General features: G+C 55.1%; 2 protein-coding genes across 2 annotated transcripts in view; both read left to right on the forward strand.

Annotated features, from left to right (window-relative positions):
• Window positions 1-26442, forward strand: part of OPA1 (OPA1 mitochondrial dynamin like GTPase) — a 399390-nt gene that overhangs the window by 160518 nt on the left and 212430 nt on the right. The window lies entirely within an intron of this gene.
• Window positions 11195-13979, forward strand: HES1 (hes family bHLH transcription factor 1). The gene is made up of 4 exons (XM_079315582.1): window positions 11195-11475; window positions 11555-11650; window positions 11732-11819; window positions 12559-13979. The coding sequence occupies exons 1-4, from the start codon at window positions 11368-11370 to the stop codon at window positions 13041-13043; spliced, it is 777 nt and encodes a 258-aa protein (XP_079171708.1). The 5' UTR covers window positions 11195-11367; the 3' UTR covers window positions 13044-13979.

Raw genomic sequence — 26442 nt, forward strand, 5'->3', positions numbered from 1 at the left:
GCTTTTTCTCCTCTCCCCTCCACTGCAGTGCAATCAGATAGTCTCCAAACTGCCCCTGGGTTAATTGGAACCAGAAGCCGCTGTCACTTCCAAGTGTTATGAGCACAGGGACCACAAGGAGCTCAGGTGTTTTGGAAAGGCTGATGTCAGAAGGGGCTGTGATGAAAGGCTCGTTGACAGCCTGCGAGGCGATGCTGCGGGAATGGCTGCAGGCAGGGGCTCAGCCCCTCTGTGGGTATCAGCTCTGCTCCATCAGCCCCACACTGACAGGCGATGTGACCAGGGCCACCCTGCACTGCTGGCTAACCCACAACAGACATGGCAAGGCTGCACACCAGGTCAGGGCCTTTGCTCTGCTTGTTTTGTGCCCTCATTCCCATGCTGTTATTTTTAGGGCATAAATAGTTCAATTTTCGTAAAGAAAAAAAGACCAGAATGGAAAAGGCTCTGAATCCCTTCCTGACAGGGAACAGCCAGTTACGGTGTGTGCCCAACCTCCCTTCAAAGTGCGAATGGCTAATCTCCTCTCAATAAAACCAGCATCATGTCAGGGTAATCAGCAGATGTCAACACTTTAATGACACTGGCAGAGTCCCAGCGAGGTCCGGAGGTTATCTCAGCTGCATCGTATTCCCACGGGAAAGGTAGATAGCAAGGTCCCTCCCTCAGGTACCACCCGAAGGCTCTCAGGCGCCCTGGGGCAGGCACAGCACTGCCGGCACCTCTGCTGCCGCTCCCACTGGGCTGCTCACGGGCTCCCTGCTGCTAGCCAGCCCCCTGGGCAACCTGCCTGTCTGCACGGGGAGGGGACAGGCTGGGAGGCACGACACGGCATGGGGTGGGATGGCACGGCACAGCACGGCACGGCACGGCACGGCACGGCACGGGGTGGGATGGCACGGCACGGCACGGCACAGCACGGGGTGGGATGGCACGGCACGGCACGGCACAGCACGGCACGGCACGGGGTGGGATGGCACGGCACGGCACGACACGGCACGGGGTGGGATGGCACGGCACGGGGTGGGATGGCACAACATGGCACGGCACGGCACGGGGTGGGATGGGACAGCACGGCACGGCACAGCACGGCACGGCACGGCACGGGGTGGGATGGGATGGGATGGGACGGGCTGCCTCGATCCCCAGTGGACGGTGTCGATCTCAGCTTCCCAGGTGGAGCAGCTCTGTAACCACAGCAGCTTCAGCACCAGGTTTATGCGCTTACTTTTACAACAGGCAAATTGACAGATTAGGCTGTGTACACAGATTGTGTAAACTGCTGGGTGCTGCCCTGTGCCCCTCGGCGGGCGCTGGCGGGTGCCCAGTCCTGCCCGTGGGAACAAGAGGGGAACAGGGGGGACCTGCCACAACACAGCCCAGCGAGCCTGGCGTGCTCCCCCATTCCCTCAGCCTCCAGAGCAGCCCTGGAGGAAAGCGAGGAAGGGGGGCCCATTGATTTAAGATGTGAGAAGGTCAAAAGTTTTCTCAAGCAGAGTTGCTATCACAACACCGAACACTTCATCCCCCTTTTTATCTGCCCCAGTATTTATTGTCCATGAGCAAATACTTGTGTTTTTATAAATTCCTTTAGAGTGAATCACCCTTCTCCTGTTTAAACCAGCAAAGACCACATCAAACAGTATCACTCCATCTAGAATTAATCATTAATTTGAAGTATTTGACAATATTTTGCCAGCATTATTTCTTCCTCTCCCCAATTAATAAAGGTTAAACCTCAATACTGGCACTTTTGCAGGGCACTTGCTACAGAGTGGTGTCACTGGGAGCTCAGAGTCCCAAACCCACTGTGGGCAGCAAGGGGAGAGAGATGCAAGTTTACACCAGGTTTTCAGGCTGGTGGAAGTGGCCTCACTGCTGCTTGCACATAGTGTGGAGCAAGGAGCTGAGCAGCCCTGGGATGCTCCATCCCACACCTGGGGAGCCTACATACATAGGGTTGGTGTCAGAAACCTTTTCACTTGGAAAGTGCAGAAAGGCTGACCTTGCCTACAGGATTGTGGGAGGAGATGAAGACTTCTGCCTGCTCTCACTGCAGCCTCTGTGAGCACAACTTCAGATCACGCCAAAATCTGATCTCAGATTAATGCATGTGGCTTCTATTCACTTGAGATGGAACCCAGCCTTTAAACACCACATTTTGTACTTTGGTTTTGGTTTAAGTCTCAGGCATGTGCTTTGCTAGGACACTGCATTTCATTTAAAAATTAGTTTTGACAAGGCCTTATAGTTCATGAATTCCTGCACGCCAAGTCCTACAACATGCATCCCAGTTTTGCTGGCCTCTTCAGAGGCACCAAATCGGGGTGTTTTTGCTTCCTGCTCACAAACAAACCATGAAACAACCTTGATTTTCCAGTGTCTTTATAGCAGAGCATTTTCCTGAGACTTTTGTGCCATTCTATTGCAGTCTTTGGACGGTTTGCAATGCAGCTTGATTGGATGCTCTGCTAGAGAGCATGGACGCTTGGTAGGTCCTGTGGCACTAGTTCTTGCTTTCAAATAGATGGGGAAAATGTACAAAAACACCATGAGACATGATGAAAGCAGAATACGGCCTGCTAAACACAAATAACACACAGGAGAAAGAAAGATCAGCCGTGGTAAGCTCAGCACACTGACACCACTCAGGCAGGCTGACAGAGCTCTTGGTCTCTGGCATTTCATGAGCACATTTGGCTCTTAATCTGGTACTCAAGGAAGCTAAACAGGAGCAGGCTTGGTGTTACTGCAGCTTGGGACCTTTTGGCATAGTTTTCACATTGTAACACTTCACAAACTGCTCTCCAGGTGCCTACAGAAAACCATTCTAATCCACAGGTGTCTTCACCTCTAAAAAAGCAGGGAAAAGCTCCCGTGCATGCAGCACAAGCAGTCTATCCTAGCTCTTTCCTTGTCCTCTCCTGTCTGTAGCTTCCAGTTTTTTATATCCTAGGGGACAGGGAAGCCACCACCATGGGCTGCACTCCTGGCTGCAGCTTGTGCTGCTCAGGAGTGTGGTGAAGATGGTGCTGGGTAAGACACAAGAGCTATTTTTTTACCTCTACAGCAGCAAGATTGCAGAGGCTGGATGACCTGTCATAAAGCCAGGGGCAAGGGTTGCTTCTTGTTTTGGAGCCAGTCACCTGCCAAACACTCCCCAGATTTACACCAGAAGAACCCTCTTTTATTGTGGTGCAGTAACAGAGAGAGCAGAGCACAGCGCTCTGTAGCAAGGGGCTGGGCCACCATAGCATCCCTGCAGGGATCATCCCTGCCCACTCTGGCTGCTGGCATTTCTCCACCAGGTTTATCACATGGTTTATCAGCCATGTGAATACACCTTTTTTATGGCATGATCCTTTCATTGGGCTTTTTGAAAGACAATGATGGGCCTTCGAAGGTTTGGCTGATCCTGTTTCCTGTATGCTCCTGAGCCTTGTATACATTTAAATTGGACTTGTTAACTTTATAAGGTACTTCAGACTTGTATTGTACTGAAATTGGCTGGGATCTCAGTATCTCCCTTATTCCCACGTACTTTACTCTTAGAAATGCTTTGTAGTCATGTTATTGCTGTTGGGAGGTTTGGCTTTAACAGCCTCCAATAAAGATATGGGCCTGCGAAAGGGCACCAGTAGCCCAAGATTATTCAATATCAGCAACTGAAGCGCAGGTGCCTTCTGTTTGCAGGGCCTCTCACTCTGGGCAGCAGCAGCCAGCCCTGGCTCCAGCAGCAGGCAGGAGAACAGGACACAGTCCTGCACAGATTCCTGCAGCCTCCCGTGGTGCAGGAACAGCCACTGGGCACGCATGGCCAGCAGCAGGCTGCAAGAGCCCCCTTTGCTGGGTTTATTTGCTGCTGCTTCTGCTTGCACCCTCACACTGGGCCAAGGCCCCACCAGTGCCCAGGCAGCAGCACCAATGCCTCCCCTTCCTCACCAATGCTCCCAGCTCACCGCCTCAGGTTCTCCCCATGCTTTTCACAGCCCCACAGCCATCCTGCCATCAGTTAGCACTGATGTGAAGCCTCCCAGTCTACTGCAGACATCCCCCATTTTTGGCTCTACATTCTCTCTTTACATTTTGTAATATTAAAGACCTGCATCTGCATAAACCTAGGTTTGCTGCTTTGCTCTCTATGCTGCTCCTGGAGGATTCCTGCCTTCCCCTGTGCTCCCAGGCAGCCTGGACACATTTCTGAGGCAGCCGATGGCAACACTGCCCTTCATCGCAGGGAAGGAAGGAGAAGGACCTTGAAATCTCATTTCAGGATATTTCATCATGTGAAAATAAATGTCATTTCATACGACATTCAAGATTACTTATCAAATAATGATCTGCCTCTTAATGTCTAGACTTCTGGAATCTGTGCAAATTAAATGTTGTACTTGCAAATGTATTTATTCATTACAGTTAGCAATTAGCACATAATTTAAGCAATTGAACTGTAAATTATCCCCTTGTTTATAAAACAACATCATCCTCTACTGGATACAGCAATATTTATTACAGCAATTAGTAACACATCAATTCTTGACTAGCTCACAAGAGATCTCGTATTAGCCCATATGAGGATGATTCTCCAGCATGATCTCTGGCACCAGGGCATGCACACAGCTCTGAACCAGCACATATGTAGCCGTGCAGCCTTTTCCAGGCAAAGCAAATGGAAAATGCACAGGAGTTTTCAAAAAATCCCATTCTTTGCTAACACCTGTCAACGGCCCAAGGGCTAATGGAGAGCTTTAGCTGCACAACAGCAAGTGGGAAAAGAAAAATGAGGGAGAAGCCACTCCATTCTAGCACACACCCTGCGCTGCTGTCAGAGTGCGCTAAGAGGATTTCAAATCCCCTCCTCCCACTGCCTGCCCTGGGCAGAAAAACAAACAGAAATCCACCGTCCCTGTGTCCCCCTGGCACGCCGCCCCGATCAGCTCACCTGCCGCCGCCGCTGAGCTCCGGTGCCGTTCGGGTGGCTCCCGGGACTGCCGCGGGCACAGGCAGGGCGGGATCGGGATCCTCCTGGCCACGCACCTCAGCACCGTGCCCTGCCGCCCTGCCCACGTGTGAGAAACCATTGTCTGCATGAGGCCGCTAATCCAAATGGCATGTGATCATCCTGATTCTCTGGATATAGCTAAAGGACTGATTTGAGCTTTGTTGTCGCCTTGAATAATGAATATTGATTTTAGGAATACAGGATTCTCATTATGTATACATTTCAATATTAGTGAGATAGGTTAATTCTCTTCGTAACGCTGCCAAACTAAAACAAAACTGAAGACACCAGGGAGATCAGGCACCAAGTGCAAATGATTCATTGTACCCTGGATTTATCAGAGTCTATCTACTTACACATCAAGAAAGTCACTGGCTCTGCAAAGGCTCCATTCTGCAGTATGAAAGCACTGCAGCATGAAGTATCCTGTGTTTTCCTGAATAAAGGGATACAGGAATAATGGAAATGGGAGGGCTGGCAAGTTGTGACCAATCCCATCTGTCAAGGGAAAGTGCCTGGTGTCCCAAGGGCTCCAGGACCTGGTCAGACCAGGGAGGCTGAGAGCTCTGTCCCCACCCTTGATGGGCACACAGCCCCTGGACTGCCTGTCCTGGCCATGCTGCCCTCAGCACAGCTTCCCAGTGTGAGGCAGGGCTGCCTGTCACAGCGTCTCTCAAAGGTTCCAAATATTTTCTTGCTGCATCATCGCGGTTGCCAGGGTTTTGAGGATAACGTGAAATTTACACAACACTCTCCCTGCTGCCAATTCATGGCACGAAGAGAAGAGATGGTGATCAGCTGGTAAATTTAGCAGAAAGCTCAATGGCAGTGATCAGTCTAGGCTGCTTTCTTGGTCTGATTAATACCAAGGAGAAGGAACTGTGTTGGAAAATATGATTGATTGCTCTGCAGAAGAGCACAGACACTATGACCAAGGGCTGTCCCTGTGGGATTCATGAGTCTGCAGTAGGTGAAGGTTGAGTCCCCAGGGAACCACATGCCAAGGCTCCCACCTGCCCTTGGCCACAGGCGCCGGCAGGGCCAGGGGAAGAGGGCAGAGGGGGCACAGAGAAGGGTTTGTGTGCTGGGAATTTGAGGGCAGGCTAACGCACCCAGCCACAGGCTCCCTGCGCCGAGGACGGCTGGCGAGACTCCCACCTCGCCACGCTCCCGCCCACGGCTTCCCATCCCCTGCCTGCGCCGACCCAGCTGCGCACAGCTGGGCTGCAAACCGCACTGCTGGTCTGATCTGACTTAAAAGCCGTGTTCTGGAAAAGCCTGCGGGGTTTCCTGCAGCCACAGCATGTCAGGGATCACAGACAGCTCAGCACACTAGTGCTGCAGCAACACAGCTGGAGACTGGACTCAGGTTGTGGAGCTGATGCACATCTACCTTCATCTGGCCCTCAAGAGGGTTCCTTCTGCTCAGTGTTTGGGACAGGGACATCTTCTGTGCCATCCTCATGCCCTCTCCAGCCCCACCACTGCCAAACTCACAGTATTTTCATATATGTACCCCTGCCTCATAGCTTGTAGTCTTTCCATTCCCTGCAAGCACGCAAGCACCACAGCTCCAGCAGAGACCAGCAGCCTCAGGCAGCAACACAAGTGGGATCTTAATAAATAAATAACTCTGCACTCACTGCCAACACCTCCCACCACAGAGGGAGTGAACCAGAGCCGAGATGCTCCTTCTCCCCTCTGGAGCGTGGCAGTGACTGTGCATTTATTTCTGGTTCTCAGAGGGATGCAGGCTCAGCTGTCTGTCCCTCTGCCTAGAGCTCCTATATCTTACCAAGGATACTGGCTGTTGTAGTGGAGTGGGACTGCTCTGTCATGGTCAACAGACTGCAAACCAGTGCTCTGTTGAACTCCAGGCATGTTGCATGAAAAGAGCATCTCTCAGAGAATAAGGCAGCTCATAGCCTCTGGCTGATACAGCAGTGCAAGACACCAGTCCAAGCTCCACAGGAAATTTAAGGATGTTCCCAGAGCTTGTTCCCAGCTGTGATGCCTGCCAACACCCAGGCTTGGTTGCCAGCAGAGGACCAGGCTGGAGCTGGGGCTCTGGAAAGGCACAGAGGGGAAAGCTGGGGCTGTACCATCTCATGCCCGTTAGCACATTGTGGCTGCTCTAGCCAAACCAGCAACCTCTGAAGTAACGCCATGGGTATCAGGAAGGGAATTCCCATCCACATGGGTGGCATTTCACAGCTGCCAAAATGCCCTCCCCGCCAGCTCCCCGGCAGCGTTTCCTTGGTTCAGCAGGATAGGAGCCTGCCAAGAGGAATCAGCTTAGCAAGAGATCCAGGTATCCTGGCTCTTGTCCCAGAGCCTTTCTCAGCACAGAGCTGAGAGCCCATGCTCCAGCCTAGGCTTGGATGGGCGGGGGAGATGAAAATGGTTCTTCATTGTCCGTCCTTAGTGACTCTGGAGTTTCTCAGACTGGCACTTTGCTACTCAAGCAAAGCTTTGGCCTCTTCATTCCACAGTTTCCTGCACCATTCCCAGGGATGCCTCCCTGGTTGTGTGGACAACAGAATGAAGGGCACCAGTTCCTGGAGACCAGGATGCTCCCTCCACACAAGGGGGTGTCACTGCAGAATGGCCAGAGCTGCCCCAAACACACCCAGCCTGACTCACACAGTGAGCAGTAAAATGAATAAACACTTCAACCTCTCTTCTGCAGTAGCAGCCAGGGACAGCTGAAAGAGCCCTGGGGAGGGCTGAAAGGTTTCTGGGGAGCTGCTGCTACACAAGCACCACCCCGAGGCTTGTCTGACAGAGCTGGGATCCTGGGTCTCAGCAGGTCTTTGGGAAATGGGCTCCCAGTGGAACAACAGGGCAGGACCTGCCATAAAACCAGGCTGCTGCCTTAAAATGAGGCACTCCTGCCATTGAGGGGGCCAGGCAGTGACACTGCTGCACAAAAGCTGCCCTCTTTACTGCAAAGACCTGGTGTGTAGGGGAGCAACATCCATGAAAGCTCCCCTTCATCTAGGGAGCTCTGTCAGGAAGTGAGTTTGAAAGTGACCTTGTTCCAAAGACTTGGCAAACGTTTACAGAGGGGAAATAAATCCTGAAACCTGCACCCAAACCTTCTGAGATCACCCCTCCCAGGGGAGCCGGTTTGGTATGGATTGCACAACAGTTTCTGGGATGGGAACTACGAGCAGAGGCAAGTGTGCAGGGCTGTCCACAGGAGACACCTGTGCCAGGGACATGTCCCTGAGACACAGCACTTGTTTTGCAGCCTTCAAGGTGGTGACAACTTTGAGATGTGGCCAGGCTAGGTTTTCAGCCTGTGACCCCAAGAGGAAAGGCTTGCTATGCCATTCCTAGGATCCAGCTTGCAATCCAGTTCTTACAAGCAAACTTCATTTCTATTTTCTGTGTTTCCTAGGATCCTTCAAGCTTTGGATATTAAAACACTTGGATCTCTAGAAGCACATTTTGCTCATCTTGGCTGCTTTCTAAAGGACCGGAGAGCAGGCACGGCCAACCCTGCCACCTCCTCACCTCCTGCATGCTGCACCAGCAGCAGCATCCTATTTTATTCCTTCCCACCCCTGGGCCCGTGCCCAGGACTAGTCTAAATTTTCTTGCCAACTCATTTTTCCTCCAAGATGTTCTGCCAGTCAGTAAAGCCCTGATGCATTGGCTAAAGGTTCTTCCCAAATCTGTTTTGGACAATTCCCAATTTGTAATCCAAGATGACTGCCAGACCAAGGCAAAAAAAAAATTTTGGGAGGACTGTGGGACAGGGAACATCCCAGTCCCTGGAGCAGTCCCTTATCTCAGGGTTTCACCTCCCCCTTGACACCTCTTTCACAAGAGAAGGCGGGGCTAGAGATGCCCAGATCCCCGCAATGGTTAAAAATCTTTTCACTACCGCCTTCCAACCTAAACTTGGCCTCAGCCATTTCGTTTCCAGAGACATCCTTCCATGCAAATCCTCCCCTTCCTCTCCTGATCCCTGGGGAATTCACAAGTATACGTGCTTCCGCTCGGAGATCACAACCCTTGCACATGAAGGCATTTCACAGCAGCAGGCAGGCGGAGGAGATGTGCAACAGGGACACGCCAGCGTCGCTGCTCCCACTGCCCCGCGCAGCGCTCGCTGCGCGATCTAAGAAGCATCCAGTGAAGCAGAGGCTTTTAGAGCCCAGTGCCCCCAGCCCGGCTCCTCACACACCCAGAAGTGAATGGCACCCGGCGGGCTCTGCACTGGCCAGGGTGGGAGCTGCTCCCTTGCAGTGCTCAGGTCACCGGGGTGGGCGAGGGCTGGCAGCCCCTAATGACAGCCTGTCCTTGCTGCTGCCGCGCTCTCGTCCCACAGAGACACCGACCTGTTGCCGGCAATTACAGGCGGTTTGCAGCTCCTCGGCTACCACAAACACAGACATAATTGCAGCCTGTTCTCACTCCGGCCGGGAGGGACCGGGCTGCCGCATTTCCTCAGCCCTTTGCAAATCCCCGCAGGAGGGAGAGAGAACACCAGCTCAGTAATTGTCTTAACTTTCTTCCCCACCAATATATGCAAATATCAGCACCAGAAGAAATATTGATCCAGAGGAGAGCTTTCTAAGCTCTTCAAAAACAAAGTACAGTTTTCAGGTTAATCTGTTGTCTCCGATTTCCCCAGGAAGATAACTGTGTAAGTGCTTGTCGGCACTGACTTCCCAGTCTCGGTCTTTTCCTCACTCGAGTTTGTCCAGCTGCCTCGATAATTGAAACTTAACGTCAAATATTATTCATCTGAAGTTAAAACTTACACGCTGAAGGCTGCCTTTTTTTTTTTTTTTTTTTTTTTTTTTTTTTAATCAAAAGGCTTGTGGCTCCATCAAGGAGCTAAAAGAAAGCTTGGATTTGTACTTTTCCGCAGTTTAAAACATGACACTCTCCCTTTTATTTATTTTTCCTTTTTTTTTAACTGCGAAGGCTCAGCAGGCAAGCCTCTGCAGGGACAAGGGCTTTGCACCGGTGAGATCTGCAAACATGTCTCTTCTTTCTTGAACTTTATTTTTCTCACGGTCTCTGAAAAGGCAAGATCGGGTGATACGTGTGGGATTGGCCCTGTACAGGTGCAGATCAGGTACAAGAGGAGGTGGAAAAACATTACTGTGTATACTCAAGAAAAAAAAAAAAAAGAGAGAGAGAGAGAGACAGAGAAAGAGCGAGTGAGCACATTTTTGAATAGGCCAGGTCTAGTTCTTGGCAGGATGACTCAGGCCTAGCTGGCAGACTATGGGAATAGGAGTGTGAGAAAGTCAGTCAAGCGGAGGGGAGAAAAAAGGGATTCAAGGCCCCAGGCAAAATACTTTTTTTTTTTTTTTTTTTTTTTTTTTTTTTTTTTTTTAAAAGTAACCCACAAACTGTCCAAACCAGCCGGAGGTGGCAGCAGGGCGGCTGGGCCAGGGCCGAGGGGCAGGCACCTCCCTCCCTCCCTCGCTCGCTGCGGTTTCGCCTGTGCCCCGCGATGTCAGCGCACGCACCGCCGGCCCTGTGCCCGCGCCGCCAGCCCGGCGGGCGAGCCGGGCACCAGAAGCCGCGGCGGCCACCGCCCTCCGCCCCGAGTGTGCCACCGCGCACCTGCCCCGTGCCCGCGCCCCGCCGGGCACCGGCCCCGCCCGGGCACACCTGCGGGGACAGGGGCAGCACCACGTGGCACTGCCCCGGCGAGCCTGGGGACACCGGGGCGACCGGAGAGACCCGCTCTGCTATGGGGAGCACTGGGGAGAGCTGGGCGACCGCGGCAATGCTGCGGGCACCGTGGGAGGACGCAGCCACCGCGGCGCGCCCGCGGTTCGCCGCAGCCCCCGCACACGGTAGCTGCGCTCCGGCCACCACTGCTGGGCCGAGCCCGCCGCGTCCCGGCCATCACCCCGGAGGGCCGCGGCCCCCCACGGCGCAGCCCGCCCCGGGGCCGGCGGTCCCCGAGGGGAGCGGGCGGGGCCGCGCCTGCCACGGGCGCCAATTAACCCGGTAATTAGCGCGGCGCTCCCCGCGCCCCCCCCCCGCCGCGGGCGGTGCCCAAGGGGTTAAACCGCGGCCGCCCGCCCCGCGCCATTGGCCGGCGGCCGCCGCGCGGCGCGCAGCCAATGGGCGGGCGCCGTCCACGAGCGGGGCCGCGTGCGGGCGGCGCCCATTGGCTGGGCGCGAGTGTGGGAACGGCGGCGGGGGACGTTTCACACGAGCCGCGCGCGTGCGGCGCGCGCTATATAAGTAGGGGTGGCCAAGGGCGCGCGGCACCCGCGCCCCGCCGGCCGCGCTGCCGCCGCCCCGAGCGCTCCCTCACGGCCCGGCCCGGCCCGGCCCTCACGGCCCCCCCCCGCCGCCGCGGCGCCTCTCCCCGGCCGCGCACCATGCCGGCCGACCTGATGGAGAAGAGCAGCGCCTCGCCGGTGGCCGCCACCCCCGCCAGCGTCAATGCGACGCCCGACAAGCCGAAGACGGCGGCGGAACACCGCAAGGTAAGGGAGGCTGGGACGGGACGGAGCGGGCAGCGCCGGGCGGAGCCGCGGCGGACGCTGACTGTCGCCTCTCTTGCAGTCCTCCAAGCCCATCATGGAGAAGCGGCGGCGGGCGCGCATCAACGAGAGCCTGGGGCAACTGAAGACGCTGATCCTGGACGCGCTGAAGAAGGATGTAAGCGGAGGGTGGTCGGGACGGGGGGTGCGGGGGCAAACCGCGTTGCCGGGCCGGTCTGAGCCCTGCCTGTTCCCGCAGAGCTCCCGGCATTCCAAGCTGGAGAAGGCTGACATTCTGGAGATGACAGTCAAGCACCTGCGGAGCCTCCAGCGAGCCCAGATGACTGGTGAGTCCCGAGGGGAACCGGAGAGAGGGAGCTGGGGTGGCGCTGCCTGCACCCCGGGGGCTGGGGGCATCACACACTCTGCCTGCTCGGTGGAGAGGGGAGCAGGAGCGCCAGGGTCTGCACCTGCATCCTTGGGGAGTGATGGAGGGGGAGTACTGTGTTCTATATCTGTATTCCTGGTGCCAGTGGCCCTGCACCTGAATTCTGTGTGCTGGAGAGTCATGGGGGACACAGTGCTCCATCCCTGCTGCTGGGGGGTGGTGAGGGGCAGCATGCTTTGTGCTAGCATCCCCAGTAAGGAGATGCTGGGAAGGTCACTGTGTTTGTGCATTTCTGGTGCTGGAGGTCACTGTGAGGGCTGCGGTCCCAGCTTGAGCTCTCTCTGCTAGCAGAGCTGTGCTCCACACATGGATCTGTTTTGGGGGTGTGAGCGGCACAAGAACCACTGGAGGGGACTGCATTTCCAACTGGATTCCCAGTATATGGGGATATAAGGAGATCTTTGGGACTTGTCTGTTTCCCCACCTGAGTCCCTGGTGCTGGTGGACTTGGTAGCAGAGGGTCTATGCTTTCCATCTGAATTCTTGGCACTTGGGCACATAAGACATACTGCCAGAGGGGCTGCTTTCCCAGTCTGGATTCCTAGCTCAGAGGGGCCCTGGGTTGCAGTGCTGGGGGGCTGTGCACCTCTGTTCCCTGTGGAGCCTGCTGACTGCTGTGTGCCTCTCTCCTCCCACAGCTGCCCTGAGCACAGACCCCACAGTACTGGGCAAGTACCGAGCCGGCTTCAGCGAGTGCATGAACGAGGTGACGCGGTTCCTCTCCACCTGCGAGGGCGTCAACACTGAGGTGCGCACCCGGCTCCTGGGCCACCTGGCCAGCTGCATGACCCAGATCAACACCATGAACTACCCTGCGCCCCCACCGCCGCCCCCGCTGCCACCAGCCGCAGCCTTTGGGCCACCCCTGGTTCCCCCAGGCAGCGCTGTGGGGCCGCTCCCGGGCATGCCCTGCAAGCCGGGTGCCGATGCAGCCAAGGTGTATGGTGGCTTCCAGCTGCTGCCAGCCTCTGATGGGCAGTTTGCCTTCCTCATCCCCAGCACTGCCTTTGCTCCTGGTGGAGCTGTGCTGCCTCTGTATGGTGGCCCACCCACAGCTGCCACTGCTGCCTCGCCGCCAGGCCCGCCACCCGGCACAGCCGACTCAGTCTGGAGACCCTGGTGAGGGTGGCGGGCACCGGACTGGACTTGGCACTGCACCCCGTGCTGCTGGCACGGCTGTACATAGATTATATGTTCATATTGGATTGTGCCTTTGTACCATAGCACTCCCTTGACAGTGTTTCGTGTTTTACACGAGATCTTTTTTTTTTTTTTCTTCCTTTCCTCCCCTTCCTTATGTGACACCAAAGATTGGGGGTTTGTTTTTTGGTTGGGATCTTTTTTTTTTTTTTTTTTGAATGCTCTTAAAATAAAAGTTTCCCTTCCATTTTGGAAGGCCTTTGGAGAAAATTGGAGCTCTGGCATGTGTGCATAAGAGGGAGCCCAGTTCCTGGCTGCTTATGGATCTTGCTGCTCCAGGGCTGCCTTTCCTGCTCGCCAGGCTGGAGCTGTCACTCAGATCCTCTGTCCCCTCTGTCTTGTGAAATCACCTGGCCCCTCTCCCTGCCCTGGGGCAGATGTAATTACTGCTTCTTTGGGAGCAGCTCAATTAATCAGACTTGTTAAAAGGAGCTTGTATTTGCAGAGCTTGTGAATGTGCTGTGGGAGGCACCTCTGCTCTGTTCTGGCACCTCGGGCTGATGGAGTTGGTGTAGCCGTGGTAAAGCAAGACACTGAGCTGCCCGGGTGAGCCTCATGCCCTGGACCCGGAGGAGCCTGCTTCCCAGGCTGTAGTGTAAATTGCAAGTGACTCCAGTCAGTTGATTGAGAGAGCGGTGCCTGCCAGCTTCTCGTGTTACAAAAGCAGTGGCTCTCCGCAGGACAAGCCTGACACGAGTGCTCCTGTCTCCTGGCTGACGGGCTGCAGCAGGCGCTGGGCACCACCTCCACCTGGACTTAAAAGCATAGAGCTGTTCCCGACCCTGAGCACCAGCCAAACTCTGCTCGATGATTAATGATTTGCATGTGGTTTTGATAGAGTTGGGCATTTCCTCTGCTGTTATATGGAAAACACGTGGTAGAGGGAGTGATGTAGGGCTGCAAGGACTCTGTAATCCTGAGCTGCAGCTGACCCCTGTGACTTGGGGATGCCCTGTTTCCAGGCAAGATGTAAGCCATAGATAGTGGCGAGCAGCAGTCTCAGGTTACGGCTTGCATGGCCCTGCTTAACAAGTCCTGACTCAGAGCGGACAGCTTCAAGATGTGCCAGGATCCACTGGGGTTTCCGTCCAAATCCTACTGCAAAAGCTTGTTGGATTTTGTCTGGATCAGCCAGGTGCTTGAATGTATCCAGGTGCTGGGGAGAGTGAGACCAGATAGATTGAATCTGTTGGGGTTTGACTCCCCAGCTCCCCAGCTTTGCTCCTGGTAAAGAAACATTCTTCTGATCTGAAAATATATCCTGGGAAATGGGGGGGTTGGTATGTGCCTGGGATATCTCTGCAGGGTGTACTGATGAGCCTGGGGGCAGTGGCAGCTTTTTTTTTTTTTAAGGAGCGGATTTCCCTGGGATGAGCTTTTCTTTCTCTCCTCCAACACGTTGCTGGCCTGCCTGTATTGCCACCCTCACAGAGGCATCTCACAACCAGGTTTTGTGTGCAAGGCTTGGGAATATCAGATTTGCTGCCCCAAGGCAGGTGTGTAGCTGTACAGGCTGAGCTTTCCTTTCCTTCCACCAGCCAGAGTGTCACCTTTCTGCACTGGAGGTACTGAGGCTAGGACTGAACCCACCTTGTGTTCAGAGAAGTGCTCGCAGGACCCGTCTCACAATTCTATCAGACCAACTCCTGTTGCTGGATGGCGTGTGTGGAGCTGATGTAGACCAGTAATGCATCAGTGTAAGAGTGAATGCTGTAACCATCTGAGCAGAGTCTTCCTTTTCTGCTGAAGCAGTTGGTTTGGAAAGCACATTAGAAAAAGGAGACTTTGCTGTAGGCTAATGGAGAACATACAGCAGATCCCAGAGTGAAAGACAAGATGAACCTATTTGCTAATGGAGTTTAAATAGCCTAGTATAAAGCAGATATGGCATGCTTGGACCGGTTTCTCTAAAGCTTACTCTGTTTACTCTATCCCACAGCCTGTTGACATGAGAGATCTGCTTGAGTTTGTGAGCTTTAAGGGGATCAGAGCAATTCCCAAGAGCTGTGCTCTTGGTGCCAGTTCACTGAGCCCGTGACAAATTGGGATGACAAATGCAGGCTGTGGGTCTGAGAATCATTGTGTGTGGGAATTCTCCTTCAGGTGCAGCAAATGCCTTTAAACTGATGCTGTGGGATGAGCAGGCAAGGGTAAGGGAGGGCTGGGGAGTGTCAGGGAAGGTACAGGGCTGAGCTATGATCCTGCATGAGGACTGAGCAGGACAGGTAGGAAAAGGGACTGGACTTAGTGCTGCCAGTGCTTCGGTTGTCTTTCCTGGGTACCTTGCTGAGCCCTGTCTGCTAATGGAGGGGATGCTGGGAAGGGCTGGAGGCATATGTTTCTCTCATGGCCACTCTTGGGTCGGTCAGCACTTTGCCACAATCCTGTGGGTGCATTTGCAGACCGGAGGGTGCTGAGCTGGAAGGAGCAGTGCTCCAATCTCTGCCTGCAGCGCACCTGCACGGGGGTCCGTGAGCTGGGGGCTTTTCCTGCCTTCCCAGCACCCTGCCCTGGCCCCCACCCACCACGGAGCTTACAGCCCCGGCTGCTCCTCGCATCCCCGCAGCTCCCTTCCATCTGCTGCTGCTGCCGTCCCGGGAAACCTGTCATTAAAGTCAATTAACTTTTCCCACACTCCTCGTGAGCGGTGCAAAAGCCCCTCCTTGCTTCCTCCTTGGCTCTTAAGTGCTACCATATGGCACAGGCCCCCCGCGCCCCCCCACGCCCGCCCTGCCTTTGATTCCAGCCAGACAGCCGGAGCTTTATGATTTAAGCCGGGAGAGCCCTCGTACCAAGCCCTGGGCCGCTCTGCGGCCAAGGTGGTTTTTTTAGCAGGCAAGGCTGTTTTCTGGCAGGAAATGAATAGCTCCAGATGAGCTCAGGAACCTGAGAGGTCGTGAGAAAGGAGCGAACCCCCGGCGCGGTGGCGGGCTGCCAGCGGCGTGGGGGAGCGCGGGCGGGAGCGCGCCGCTGCCGCCGCACACGAGCGCGCCGGCCCCCGCTGGCAGGCGGCGGGGCCGGAGGCCGGCAGCCCGCGGCCGCACGCCGCCCGCACGCCGCTCCGAGCCCCGGCCCCGGCGGCACGGCCCCGCTGCGGCACAGCCCCCGGCCGCCCGTCCCCAACCAGCCGCGCTCCTGCCAAGGGCCCGCGGCCGGCGGCTGACCTTGGGCTGCCATCCAGGCGTCCGGCCCGCAGCGAGCGTGGGGCGGTGGAAAAGCAGCCTGGCAGCCGGGTTGGGGTTTGGGGGATCCGGGACAGTCCCCCCGGCAGCAGCACTGCGAACCTGCCTGGGGGGCTGCGTGCAACGGAGCGTGAAAGTGGGTTGGGGTGGCTGTGTGCTCCAGCCCCGTGGCTTCCAGTTGCGACACACAGCCCCATGGTGGGACCGGACTTGCCAGCCCGTGGCTCTGGCTTGCACCAGCACCTCTAGGCCAGCAGCCCCCTTTGCTCTGCCGCTGCCCTGGGGCAGGGAAGGGGACCTGTGATTTACAAGGGTGACGTGTTTTACTTAAAACAAGTCAAACAAAAGCCCGGTTTGTTTTGCGGAGCACAGACTTCCTGGGGGGATCAGCCCAGACAAATGACTCCACTCCCATTTATTAAACATTTGTGGCCCTGCGATCAGCTGGTGCTGGGAACGGCTGGGATAGTCTTCCCTTCCCAGCCTCTGCAGCAGGAGTGATTTCTCCTAACGTCTCTGGACAAGCAGAGCTGTGCCCCGGGGGTACCTGCTCGCCATTCCAGTTCCTTTCAGGTGTCCAAGGACAGTGATATGATCCATACAGGCCATAGCCTCTAGACCATTTTCCTGCTCAGCCCTACACCAGCATCCACACTGAGCACTGGGAGCAGGCTGGGGGCACATGTCCCTTGTGCCAGCACCATATGAGGGTTCGAGGGGCTGTGTGGCACTGAAGGGGTGCGGGGTGGGAGGGGGGGCTGCTCCTGGTGTGTTTGCCAAGGGGAGGGCAGGGGCAGCAGGGCAGGGCAGAGGTGCTGTTTCTGAAGGACAGCCTTGGAGGTAGGGCTACCTGCAATCTGTAATGATTAGGAAGCTGCTCCCAGAAGGGGTTTATTGCCAATAAAGCCAGCTCAGCACAACTGCTGGGGCATTAACCCTTATCTGCCTGGCGCGATAAGAGCCCTGGGCTTTACCTTCCGGCCCCAAGAGAGCAAACACCAGCCACAGGGCATGGTACAGACTGCACCATGCCCTGTCACCCTGGGGACACAGCCAACATCCTGTGTGCGTGGGACGTGCTGTCCCAGCACGTGCTCCCAAAGCCCCGGCCCCGGCTCCCCCCCGCCTGCTGCCCTGCACACAGGGGTGAGCAGCAGGAGCCACGGGGGTGAAGGCTCTGTACCCAAAGTCCCGAGGGGTTCAGCTGTACAAAAGCAGCATCCTGCTTAATTAAAAGCAGACCTGCTGTAATGAGCCTGCCAGCACAACAGCGTGGCTCAGGCAGTGCTGCTAGAACAGAGGCTGGGACTCAGCCTCACTGCAGGACTTAGACATGAGGTGGCTCAGGGGCTGCGAGCCAGGGCTGGGTCACCCTGTGACTGCCTGCAAAGCCATGTCTTTCTCTGTGTCCTCCCAGCCCTGCCAAGAAAACACAGCCTGTCTGATCCAGCCTGCTGTTACCTAGCACCTCAACAAAACTCATCCCTAAAACTGCTCCTGGAGTGGGGCCTCTGCTGGGCTCTTCCCCCCAGGTGAGATCATGCACCATCCCTGGGCTGTTGGCTCCCATCACACTGCCCAGCCCAGCTGGTACCAGGACAAGCAACGATCGTTCCTGCCCTGCAAGGGGGACATGGACATCTCCCAGGCTGTGCCAGGAGGAAGCTGCTCCCTTCTCGGGACTGCGATGGCACACACTGCTCTGGATGTAGGTGCACTGGGATGCCTCACAAGAGCCTTTCCAATGGTGACCTTTTTGTTTCTGTTGTTTTGTCAGCTTTTTCTTGCTGCTGAAGAGGTCAGAAGTGTTGAGGAATATACTTAGTGCAGGTACCTTGGTGTGCAAGCTGCAGGTTGTTCTCTGGACAGGGGGAAATGGCTGGAGCTGCAGAACAGGAGCTGTGAACTGGCACTAATAGTTTTACTACCAAAGGATATGGCAACCTGTGGCACAGCACAGCAGGGAGGTGGCTGATCACCCAGAGACTCTGCAGGACCCGATGGAGTGAGAGACCCCAGGCTAAATATCACCATTGGACCAAGAGGCACATACAGTGCAGACTGAGAGGGTGTAAAACTGCAGGAATTGCTGTGTTGAGGTCCCTCCCTGGGAACACACAGCTTGACCTGTTGTCATGTCACTGCACCATGATTAAATTAGGAACCAGAGGTCTGGACTCTGTTATGGTAAACATGGAGTTGACTCAGGGAGTGAAACTTGTCTGACTGTGTGTGTGGGATGTGCAGGGAGTCAAAGGGGGCACCCGGCACCTCACTGGAGCCACCCACTGCGAAGGGGCTTTGGTCCCAGCAGTGAAAGTGCAGGGTGCTGTGAATGACCCCCAGAGTGGCTCCTCAATGCTCAGACAGGAATATCCCTTTAAAAGGAAGGCTGTCAGCAATGACTGGAGGCTCCCACAGCTTGTCCCACTGCAGAAGATGGGCTGTAGCTCTGTTCTCTGGAAAACATTATGAGTTCTCGAAACCATAAAACAATCTGGCTGGTGTTTCTCCCTCTGACGCTGGAAATCTGGACAGTGTTTGTAGCAAGAGAGGGAGCAGGATATAGACACATGCCGAACCTCAGTTACGTATCTTGCCTGGCTCTGACCCTCACAGCCCTGCTGCAGCCCAGGCAGATAAACCCCACATCTCATTTGGCAGTGCAGACACACAGGGGGCATCTGCCAAACAAAGGAAGTGGTACTTGGCCCCCCCAGCCCAGCAGCATCCTCACTGATGCTATGACTGGTATAAACCAAGACCAACACAGGCTGATCCTGCCAGGCTTGGGAAAAATTTGGTTTTTTTTGCATCTCCTGTATAAGGCTGAGCCTCATCCCTGCCTCCATCAGCAACAGGCGCGTGTCCGGAGCTGGAAGACAACCTGCCTTTGTTCCAGCAGTGAAATGATTCCTGTTTATGGCAGGGGAGAGCAAATGGTCCATTGCACTCAGGCATCTGACAGCAACATGTAAATGCAAAGGAATACAGGCCAGGACATCCTTCAGGACTGCATCACAGTGGGTACTGGAGGAGATGATGAGCCTGGAAAGGAAGGGAGAGCTTTGGGATGATGATGCATTAGGACAAATCCCTCCAGTAATCAGTGTTTCCAACCAAACCAGTCCCCTGCATGGTGAATGGACAGGGAAATAGAGCACTTATCCCTAGCTCTGCATCTGGCTGGTCATCAGCTACACGAGGGTCTTACAGCAGAGACTCCAACAGGCCTGATGTGTGCTTCCTTTCTCCCTGCAGCCAAGCCTTGCTCCTCACTGTGGGATCAGTGCCGGTGTGTCCCACAGTACAGAGCTCTGCACTTCCCTTCCCACGGGGCATTTGCTTTCAGCCATCCTTCAACTTTTATTGTACTTCCAAACAGAGAGGCTGGCAGCTGGACAGCCTGGGCTGGTGTTTCTGAGCAGGCTCCAAGCAGATGTTTGTGCTCACAGAAGGGGCTGGCGCTCGCTGCCTTCCCCGCTGGGCTCAGCTGCGTGCGGGCAGGCTGCAGGCAGAGCCTGTGGGCACCCCCTGCCTGCAGTGCTGCCTCTTGGGGCAGCTGCCCCCAGAGATTTGAGAGTGGGTCTGGTGCTGGGCACAGGCTGAGTGGGGTCATGTCTGCTCAGAGGGATGAGGAGCGGGACCACCATGGCCACCCACGGCTGGAGTAATGAATGAGGGCTGTGGGATGAGAACCCAAAAACAGGCAAAGGGGAGAGGGGCGTGGCTGAGAGCTGCATTGTGCTTGCTCAGCCAGTGTCACGGTGAGCACGAGGGTCACAGAGAACTTCTTGGGAAGGTCCTCCCAGGCTGGGACAGCTCACAGCACAGTCACCACTCCCTCTTCTCTCATCCTCACCCCCACTTGCAGATCTTGCATGGGGTGAGGGGCTCTTATCACTCAGTGTTTGCCAGTCTGGCGGAGCACTCTGTAGTTGCAGCTGATTAACCATCACCCATGTGAAAAAGGACAGGAAAAGGTCTGCCAGGATGGACTGTCCATGGCCTCCCATCCTTCCCAGGGAAAGCTCAGACCCAGCTGGTCGCATGCATGTGCTGATATTTGCGGGTTGCTCTGGCTGTGGCTCTGGTGTCAGCCACATTTCACAGCTCGGAGCTGTCCCTGTTTTGTTAAAACCTGACAAGACACCCCTCTCAAAGTAAACACAAGCCAGTTTATTGCTTGCTGGAGTAATTTCTCAGGAAGGTCAGGAGGGTTTTGCTTGGGGCTTGAGACAGCCTGCTAAGCTCCACTGGGGAAAGGTGTTACAATAGCACCATGGGCTGGGAAGAACAGCACTAGACCCTAGGGATGCCTGCAGCCTTCTCTAAACCTTGGAACATAGTCCTATTTGTCTTCTCTTGCTCTTCAGGGTGCTGTGCTCTGGGTTCCCCCTCCCACTTGTTTATGTCAGTGATGTAGAAAATTGTGATGACTGTAATTGCCAGTGGTTTTCTGATTGCACGTTCACCTAGTTTACTGGGCTGGAGACAAAAGAGCTAAATCCCCTTCCAAGATTTGAAACTGTGTCTTCCAATGGGCAAGAAGGAGAAGGGGTTAACTTACGTATTTGCTTAAGAAGCATCTGGATGTAAAATAAGACAGATGCACCTCAGGGCAAGGGCAATGCCAACATCCATGGGGACTGCCCTGTGACACTGGCTCACTGCCCCCATGTGTCTGTCTGCACCAGGAAGGCAGCTGGGCAATCCCTCATCTCCTCCAGGCTTCATGTGCAGCAGGCTAACCCCTGCACAGGCTTCCAGATCTTCTGCCACCAGTCCCTCTGCAGCCCTGGCAAACTGACAGAAAGTTTTCCCCAAGGGCTCAGGCACCACAGACCCGGCTTCTGTGTCAGAGCCAGCCCAGCATCCCAAGAGACTGCTCCTGTGTGTCCCTGCCTCCAGCCGGATGCTGCCAGGAGGATTTCGGGAAGGGGGAGCCCCACCCTGAGTGTGAGATCCCAGCAGGAGCTCGGCTGCAGCTGCAGCAGGGCTGAGCAAAGCGATGCAAGATGTCTGGAGACGGCCAGCTACCGGCAGGAGCGTGTGGGAGAGGAGCTGCCCTCCTCGGGGCCCTGCCTGCGCAGGAGGGACCACACAGACACTTCTCCATCCAGCTCTTCACAGCCTCAGCATGCCTGCAAAGAGCAGCACAGATTTTCCATCCACACCCAAACTGGGTACCCACTCCAGAGCTGCTCCATACCCCCCAAAAAATACGGGAAGGGGGCAATCTAGCCCCTGGCAGGGGTCTGGGGGAGCTGTGTGTGTGAGGCTGGGTTCTGGGGTGGGTCAGGTATTTATTGGTCTCTGGGGTCACTGTGGCTGAGGAAGTTTTGCATGGGACCCCAGGGATGAGTGAATGACTACTTGGCCAGGCAGAGCCCATGAGGGCAATCTGGGGAGCAGGACAGCAGAGCTGAGGCTGGTGTCAGCAGGACACAGTGATGGGGACACCCTGACACCTCAGTGTGTGAGCTGGGAAGTACCAACAGCTGCAGTCCTGCCAAGCCTGCAGGGAAGGACCCTGTGCACAACCACGTCAGAGCACGTTCGCACCGAAGAGTAAAACTTCAGATGGCGGGTGTTGTTTCAACCCCAGAGCCTCCTCAATAGTGAGCTGCCCTCCGGAGACCTCCCCTCTGGACACAGAATGGAAGTAGCAGCCTCAGCACTTTGTCAGGAGCAGCGAGCTTTCTGCCTCCCGGCCCCGTTGAATAGCTGCAGAATTCATTACAGCCCCGTTTCACTTCTCCCTCCAATTATCCCTGTGGACAATGGGCCGGGGCTGCAGCGGAAGGTCCCTTTCAGGAGGTGCCGGTGGCAGGACATGCTGCTGGGGCTCGGCCGAAAGCTCCTTTGCTGGGGGGCAGTGACCTGAGTCCTGCCAATGCCACTTTTTGGCTGGGGCAGTAGCATACACAGGGTGGCAGGGCCAGCTCAGCACCAGGGACTGGGAGATGCTCCCCGCAGGGCACCAAGCACTTGATAACAAGTGCTAGCCCCAGTCTGCATAACACCTGCAATATGTATTGTGGGGTATTCAGTCAAAAGTAAGATACTGAAGATTAATTAAGTGCCAGACTGTCATTTTATCTGTACAAACACAGTGGTGATTTGGTCCATTCAGCACTTCTCTGCACAGTGACTGTGAAGCTGCAAAGACCCCAGGCGCTGCTTCACTGTGGCTCAAGGGACTGGGCTCCTGCAGGTGACACCTTGATGTCATTCTCACTGCACTGGCCAACCAGGTCACCACTCTCCAGCAGGCCATGTGTAGGTCCATCAGCTTCTAAGGTGAAGAAACAGGCAGCAATCATCACTAGAACCACTGGGGTTCTCTAAGAGCCTGGAGCTGGTGTTGAGGATCATGGGATGGATGTGATAACTGGGTAAGGGTTGGGATGCACTGGTCCCTCCCTGACAGCTTGGGGAGGCCCCTCACTCCTGAGATGTTCAGCCCCAACCATGCTCATTGCAGCACAGCTCCCCACAGCCTTCCTCCTGCCTGCAGAGCAGAACTCAGTGAAGGCAGATTTGAGTGGGGATTATGATCAGAGTAAACTCTGGTGTGGGGAAGGAGACAAGGGGCAGATGCCCAAATTCTTCAGGCTTCATGGGGGGAATTTGCACAGCTGCACAGGCAGGGAGATTTGTGCAGCCTTTTGTTTATCTGTTCCTTCCACTGCTGGCTTTGCAAGACTTAAGGGCTGTTTTGGAGGAGCTGACATAGGAGAGTGACTTTCCACCAACAGGTCCAATCCTGACACACTTGAAGCCATTGCCAAAGCAGACTGTGCCCAAGATGGAGAGCCTGCAGAGAAGCCCCGGGAGAGTGAGACAAGGACTGAGGAGAGACAAGGACTGAGGACATTTCCGATGGAGACAGACAGGACACTCAGCCTACTTAGTTTATCAGGAAGAAGATCAAGAGGTGGCTTGATTACAGTCACAAGGACCTTAGTTCGTAAGTATCCTGGCAGAAATAACAAAACAGGTACTTAAGAGCTCTTTAATCTAGCAAGGAAAGGCAAAACAAGGGCCAATTGCTCCACATTTCCAGCAATCCAGGTGATTAACTCCAGAAGGAGAGGCAGGAACACAGGCTGACTCCCCAGGCTGCTGCAGGGCTGACTGGGAACTCACACCTCAGTATCACCTGGAGCAACATGTTTTACCTTAACATAAGCTGCAAGAAACTTTTGGGGATGGCAGAAAGACTCAGAGCTGGGACAGGCATTGGGTCCCCTCTGCTTGGGCTACAGATGGCGCATCTCATCTGGTGAGGTGGTCACCTCTGGTCCTTGGGACAAGGCAGAGAACTTGTGGCACTGTTCAGGAGCAGTGGATTGGGTGACATGGGGTGCATGATTCTGGCCAGAGAATCTGCAAAATGGTGCTTCCATTGAGACTGCAGCTCTTGGTGCCCAGGGGATGTCCAGCTGCTGATCTTCCAACTCCTGAGCAGAGGGACAATTGATCCCCTCTCTGCAGGCTCACAAACTTGACTAAAAGCTCCTGAGGCCACTGAGAAGCTGGATCACCCAACAACCAGCAATACCCAGAGCAGATCCTGATAATATGCCCCTGGGATCTCCCAGTGGACACAGATAATGGGTGCTGAGCAGCCCCATCTCCATCATGCCATATCACAGTGAAGCAGGAGGAACAGAGTCCTTATCTCATGGATATTTCTATTTAAGTCCTATTATCTCCTCATTTTTTCTATTTTTCTGATTAAAAATCAACAGCCTGGCCAAGGCCTTGTTGCAAAGCATTGGGAAGAGCCCTGTCCCGAGGCAGTGGCGTGGGGACCCTGCGTGCAGCCCTGATGCCCGGCGTGCTGCCAGTGGGGCTAACAAAAGGCCAGCAGCAGGGCCAGCCCATGCTGGGAACGCAGCAGTGCCGCTGTTGAATAGCTCTTCCCGCACAGAGGAAGGCATGAAGAGGCGTAATCAAATAAGGGTATCAGCATGGTGCTCCTTGAACGGCGCTCCCAGCGTGAGCCGGCGGCGGGGCCGGGTGGAGGTGACAGGTATCTTTATCCCACCACACAGGAGAGCTCCAACGTCCCGCTGGCAGGAATTTGTCTGCAAATTTTCCCCCATTGAAAGAAGAGAGGGGGCCAGCGAGGCACGGGCTGAGATGATCGCTTGATTAAGGCCAGGGCAGGCGAGGTGGAGAGACGGGGCAGCTCCCAGGGAGCCGTGCTCCCAGTCCTTAACCTCTCCTCGGGAGACCGCAAATTATATCTGTTAATGTATCAGCCCCCTGGTATCCTACAAATAAGTCGTCTGGCTAAGTGTGTGTCAGACGTTCACAGGAGGAGTTGCTACCTTCTCATCGTTTAATCATTTTCATCATCATCTTTTAATTTATCTTGCAATAAGCTTTAACCCGGTGAGTCCCGGGGAAGGTAAGTGAAGGGGCTTACCAGCCCAGCTGGACTGTAGACACAAGCAGGAGGCATTGGATTGCAAAGAGAGTTTGAAGAACAGAGGGAAACAGTTTTATCAGTTCTCCCGTGAAAATGGGAAACCCTTTGCCATGGAGACAGGAGTATTCCCAGCCCTATTTCCCATCCCGCTCCCCTGCCAGCTTGCGACATGGGGATGCACTGAGCAGGGTCCTGTGTGTCGGGGACCAGGAGCGGCTGGAGGGAGGATGCTCCCCGAGTGTGCTGGGACTGGGAAGGGAGGGGGGCACGTCACGCACTCCCCTGGGTGCCAGAAGTGATTTACACAGTGCACCCGAGAGCAGAGTCAATTAAGGTCACATTTCTGTGTTGCTAAACAACAGGCGGCTCTGGGTTCAGGCCCGCTGAAAAGGAAACAAAAGCCACCCCTTGAAACGGGGGCTTTGAGCGGGTTCAAAGGAGCACGGAACAAAAGGCGGGCTTTGTGGCTGCCCTCGCCCGCGCCTTCCCGGGCCCTTCCGCCACCAGAGACACCGTTCATGTGGCAAGGGGGAGCTTTTAATTGTCCAGCACAAACAATGCTGGCATATTTAGGCCGGCCTCATTACAGAGCCATCCGAAATGCTTGAGAAGCATTCCCACCGCTTAGCATAAATAGCAGAAACTCTCTTTCACCAGCAGAGCAGGTCCCATCTGCTCCCAGCCCGGCCTCACCTTGACTTGCAATGGTGAGCCCACAGGGTCGGCCCCTCTGCCCCACTGCTCACAAACTCTGGTGCACAAACCTGCCTCCCTGCCCTCACTCCCCTGCTGCAGGAGCAGAGGACAGGATCTCCAGGGATTTGCAGAAAGGGGTGCTCAACTGAATTGGCTGCTGAGGCAACCCTGCCTGGGGTTTGCTCTGCCCACCTGTCGCCAGCAGCTTGGCTATGGTTGTTGGGAGCTTGAGGGGCATCATTCACACCTCCTGACTGTACAAGGCAGTTTGCATGTGGCCCCACTGGGTGCCGGCTGATGTCCCCTGTGGGGAATGAGACAGGAAAGGTCTTGGACACCTTCCTCAGCTGGGCTGAGAATAACACAGATGTTTCCCAGAGAGACACAAACTGAAAGAGGGTGTGGACTCTTCCTGGCTATGGCTGTTTCAGGTTTACACCCCATTGCACTTGTCAGAGCTCCCTACCAGCTCCCCAGCTGGTGCATGGGTGCCCTGGAGTGAGCTGCCTCAGCAGGACAACCAGGGCAGGCAGCCTGTTTCCACAGTGTGGGTCCTGGCACACAGCCTTGTCAGCCCACAGAGATCAAAGTGAGCAGCATTTTCCGACCAATACCTGATCCTGGTGCTGGAAGGGAGCTAGGGGACTGCTGAGTGCCTCCTTCACTTTCCCACAACCCTACAGCACCAAGCACACCGTGGGCTCTGCACCTCTGGGCTGCATTTCATGGTACCACAGCTTCTGTCAGCTCCCTCTTCCTCCTCTTTTGCCTCCCCTTTCTTGCAGGCAACCAGCTCTCCACACCCTTCAGTTTATTAAAAATCCTGGGTACCTTGGAAGAGACAACACAATAGTGTACTTGTTACAGCTGCCCAGTATTAATGGACTGCCCGTTTTGATTTTAGAGTGGAACTTTTGGCAGAAAACCAGAATCCAAAAGGGAAAATTGCTGTAAAGCTCGGCAAAAAGGGGGTGGGAAGGGAGGAGAAACAGCCTGTAGCT

Source organism: Erithacus rubecula (assembly GCF_903797595.1).
Source record: "Erithacus rubecula genome assembly, chromosome: 11".
In the NCBI taxonomy this organism is placed as follows: Eukaryota; Metazoa; Chordata; class Aves; order Passeriformes; family Muscicapidae; genus Erithacus; species Erithacus rubecula.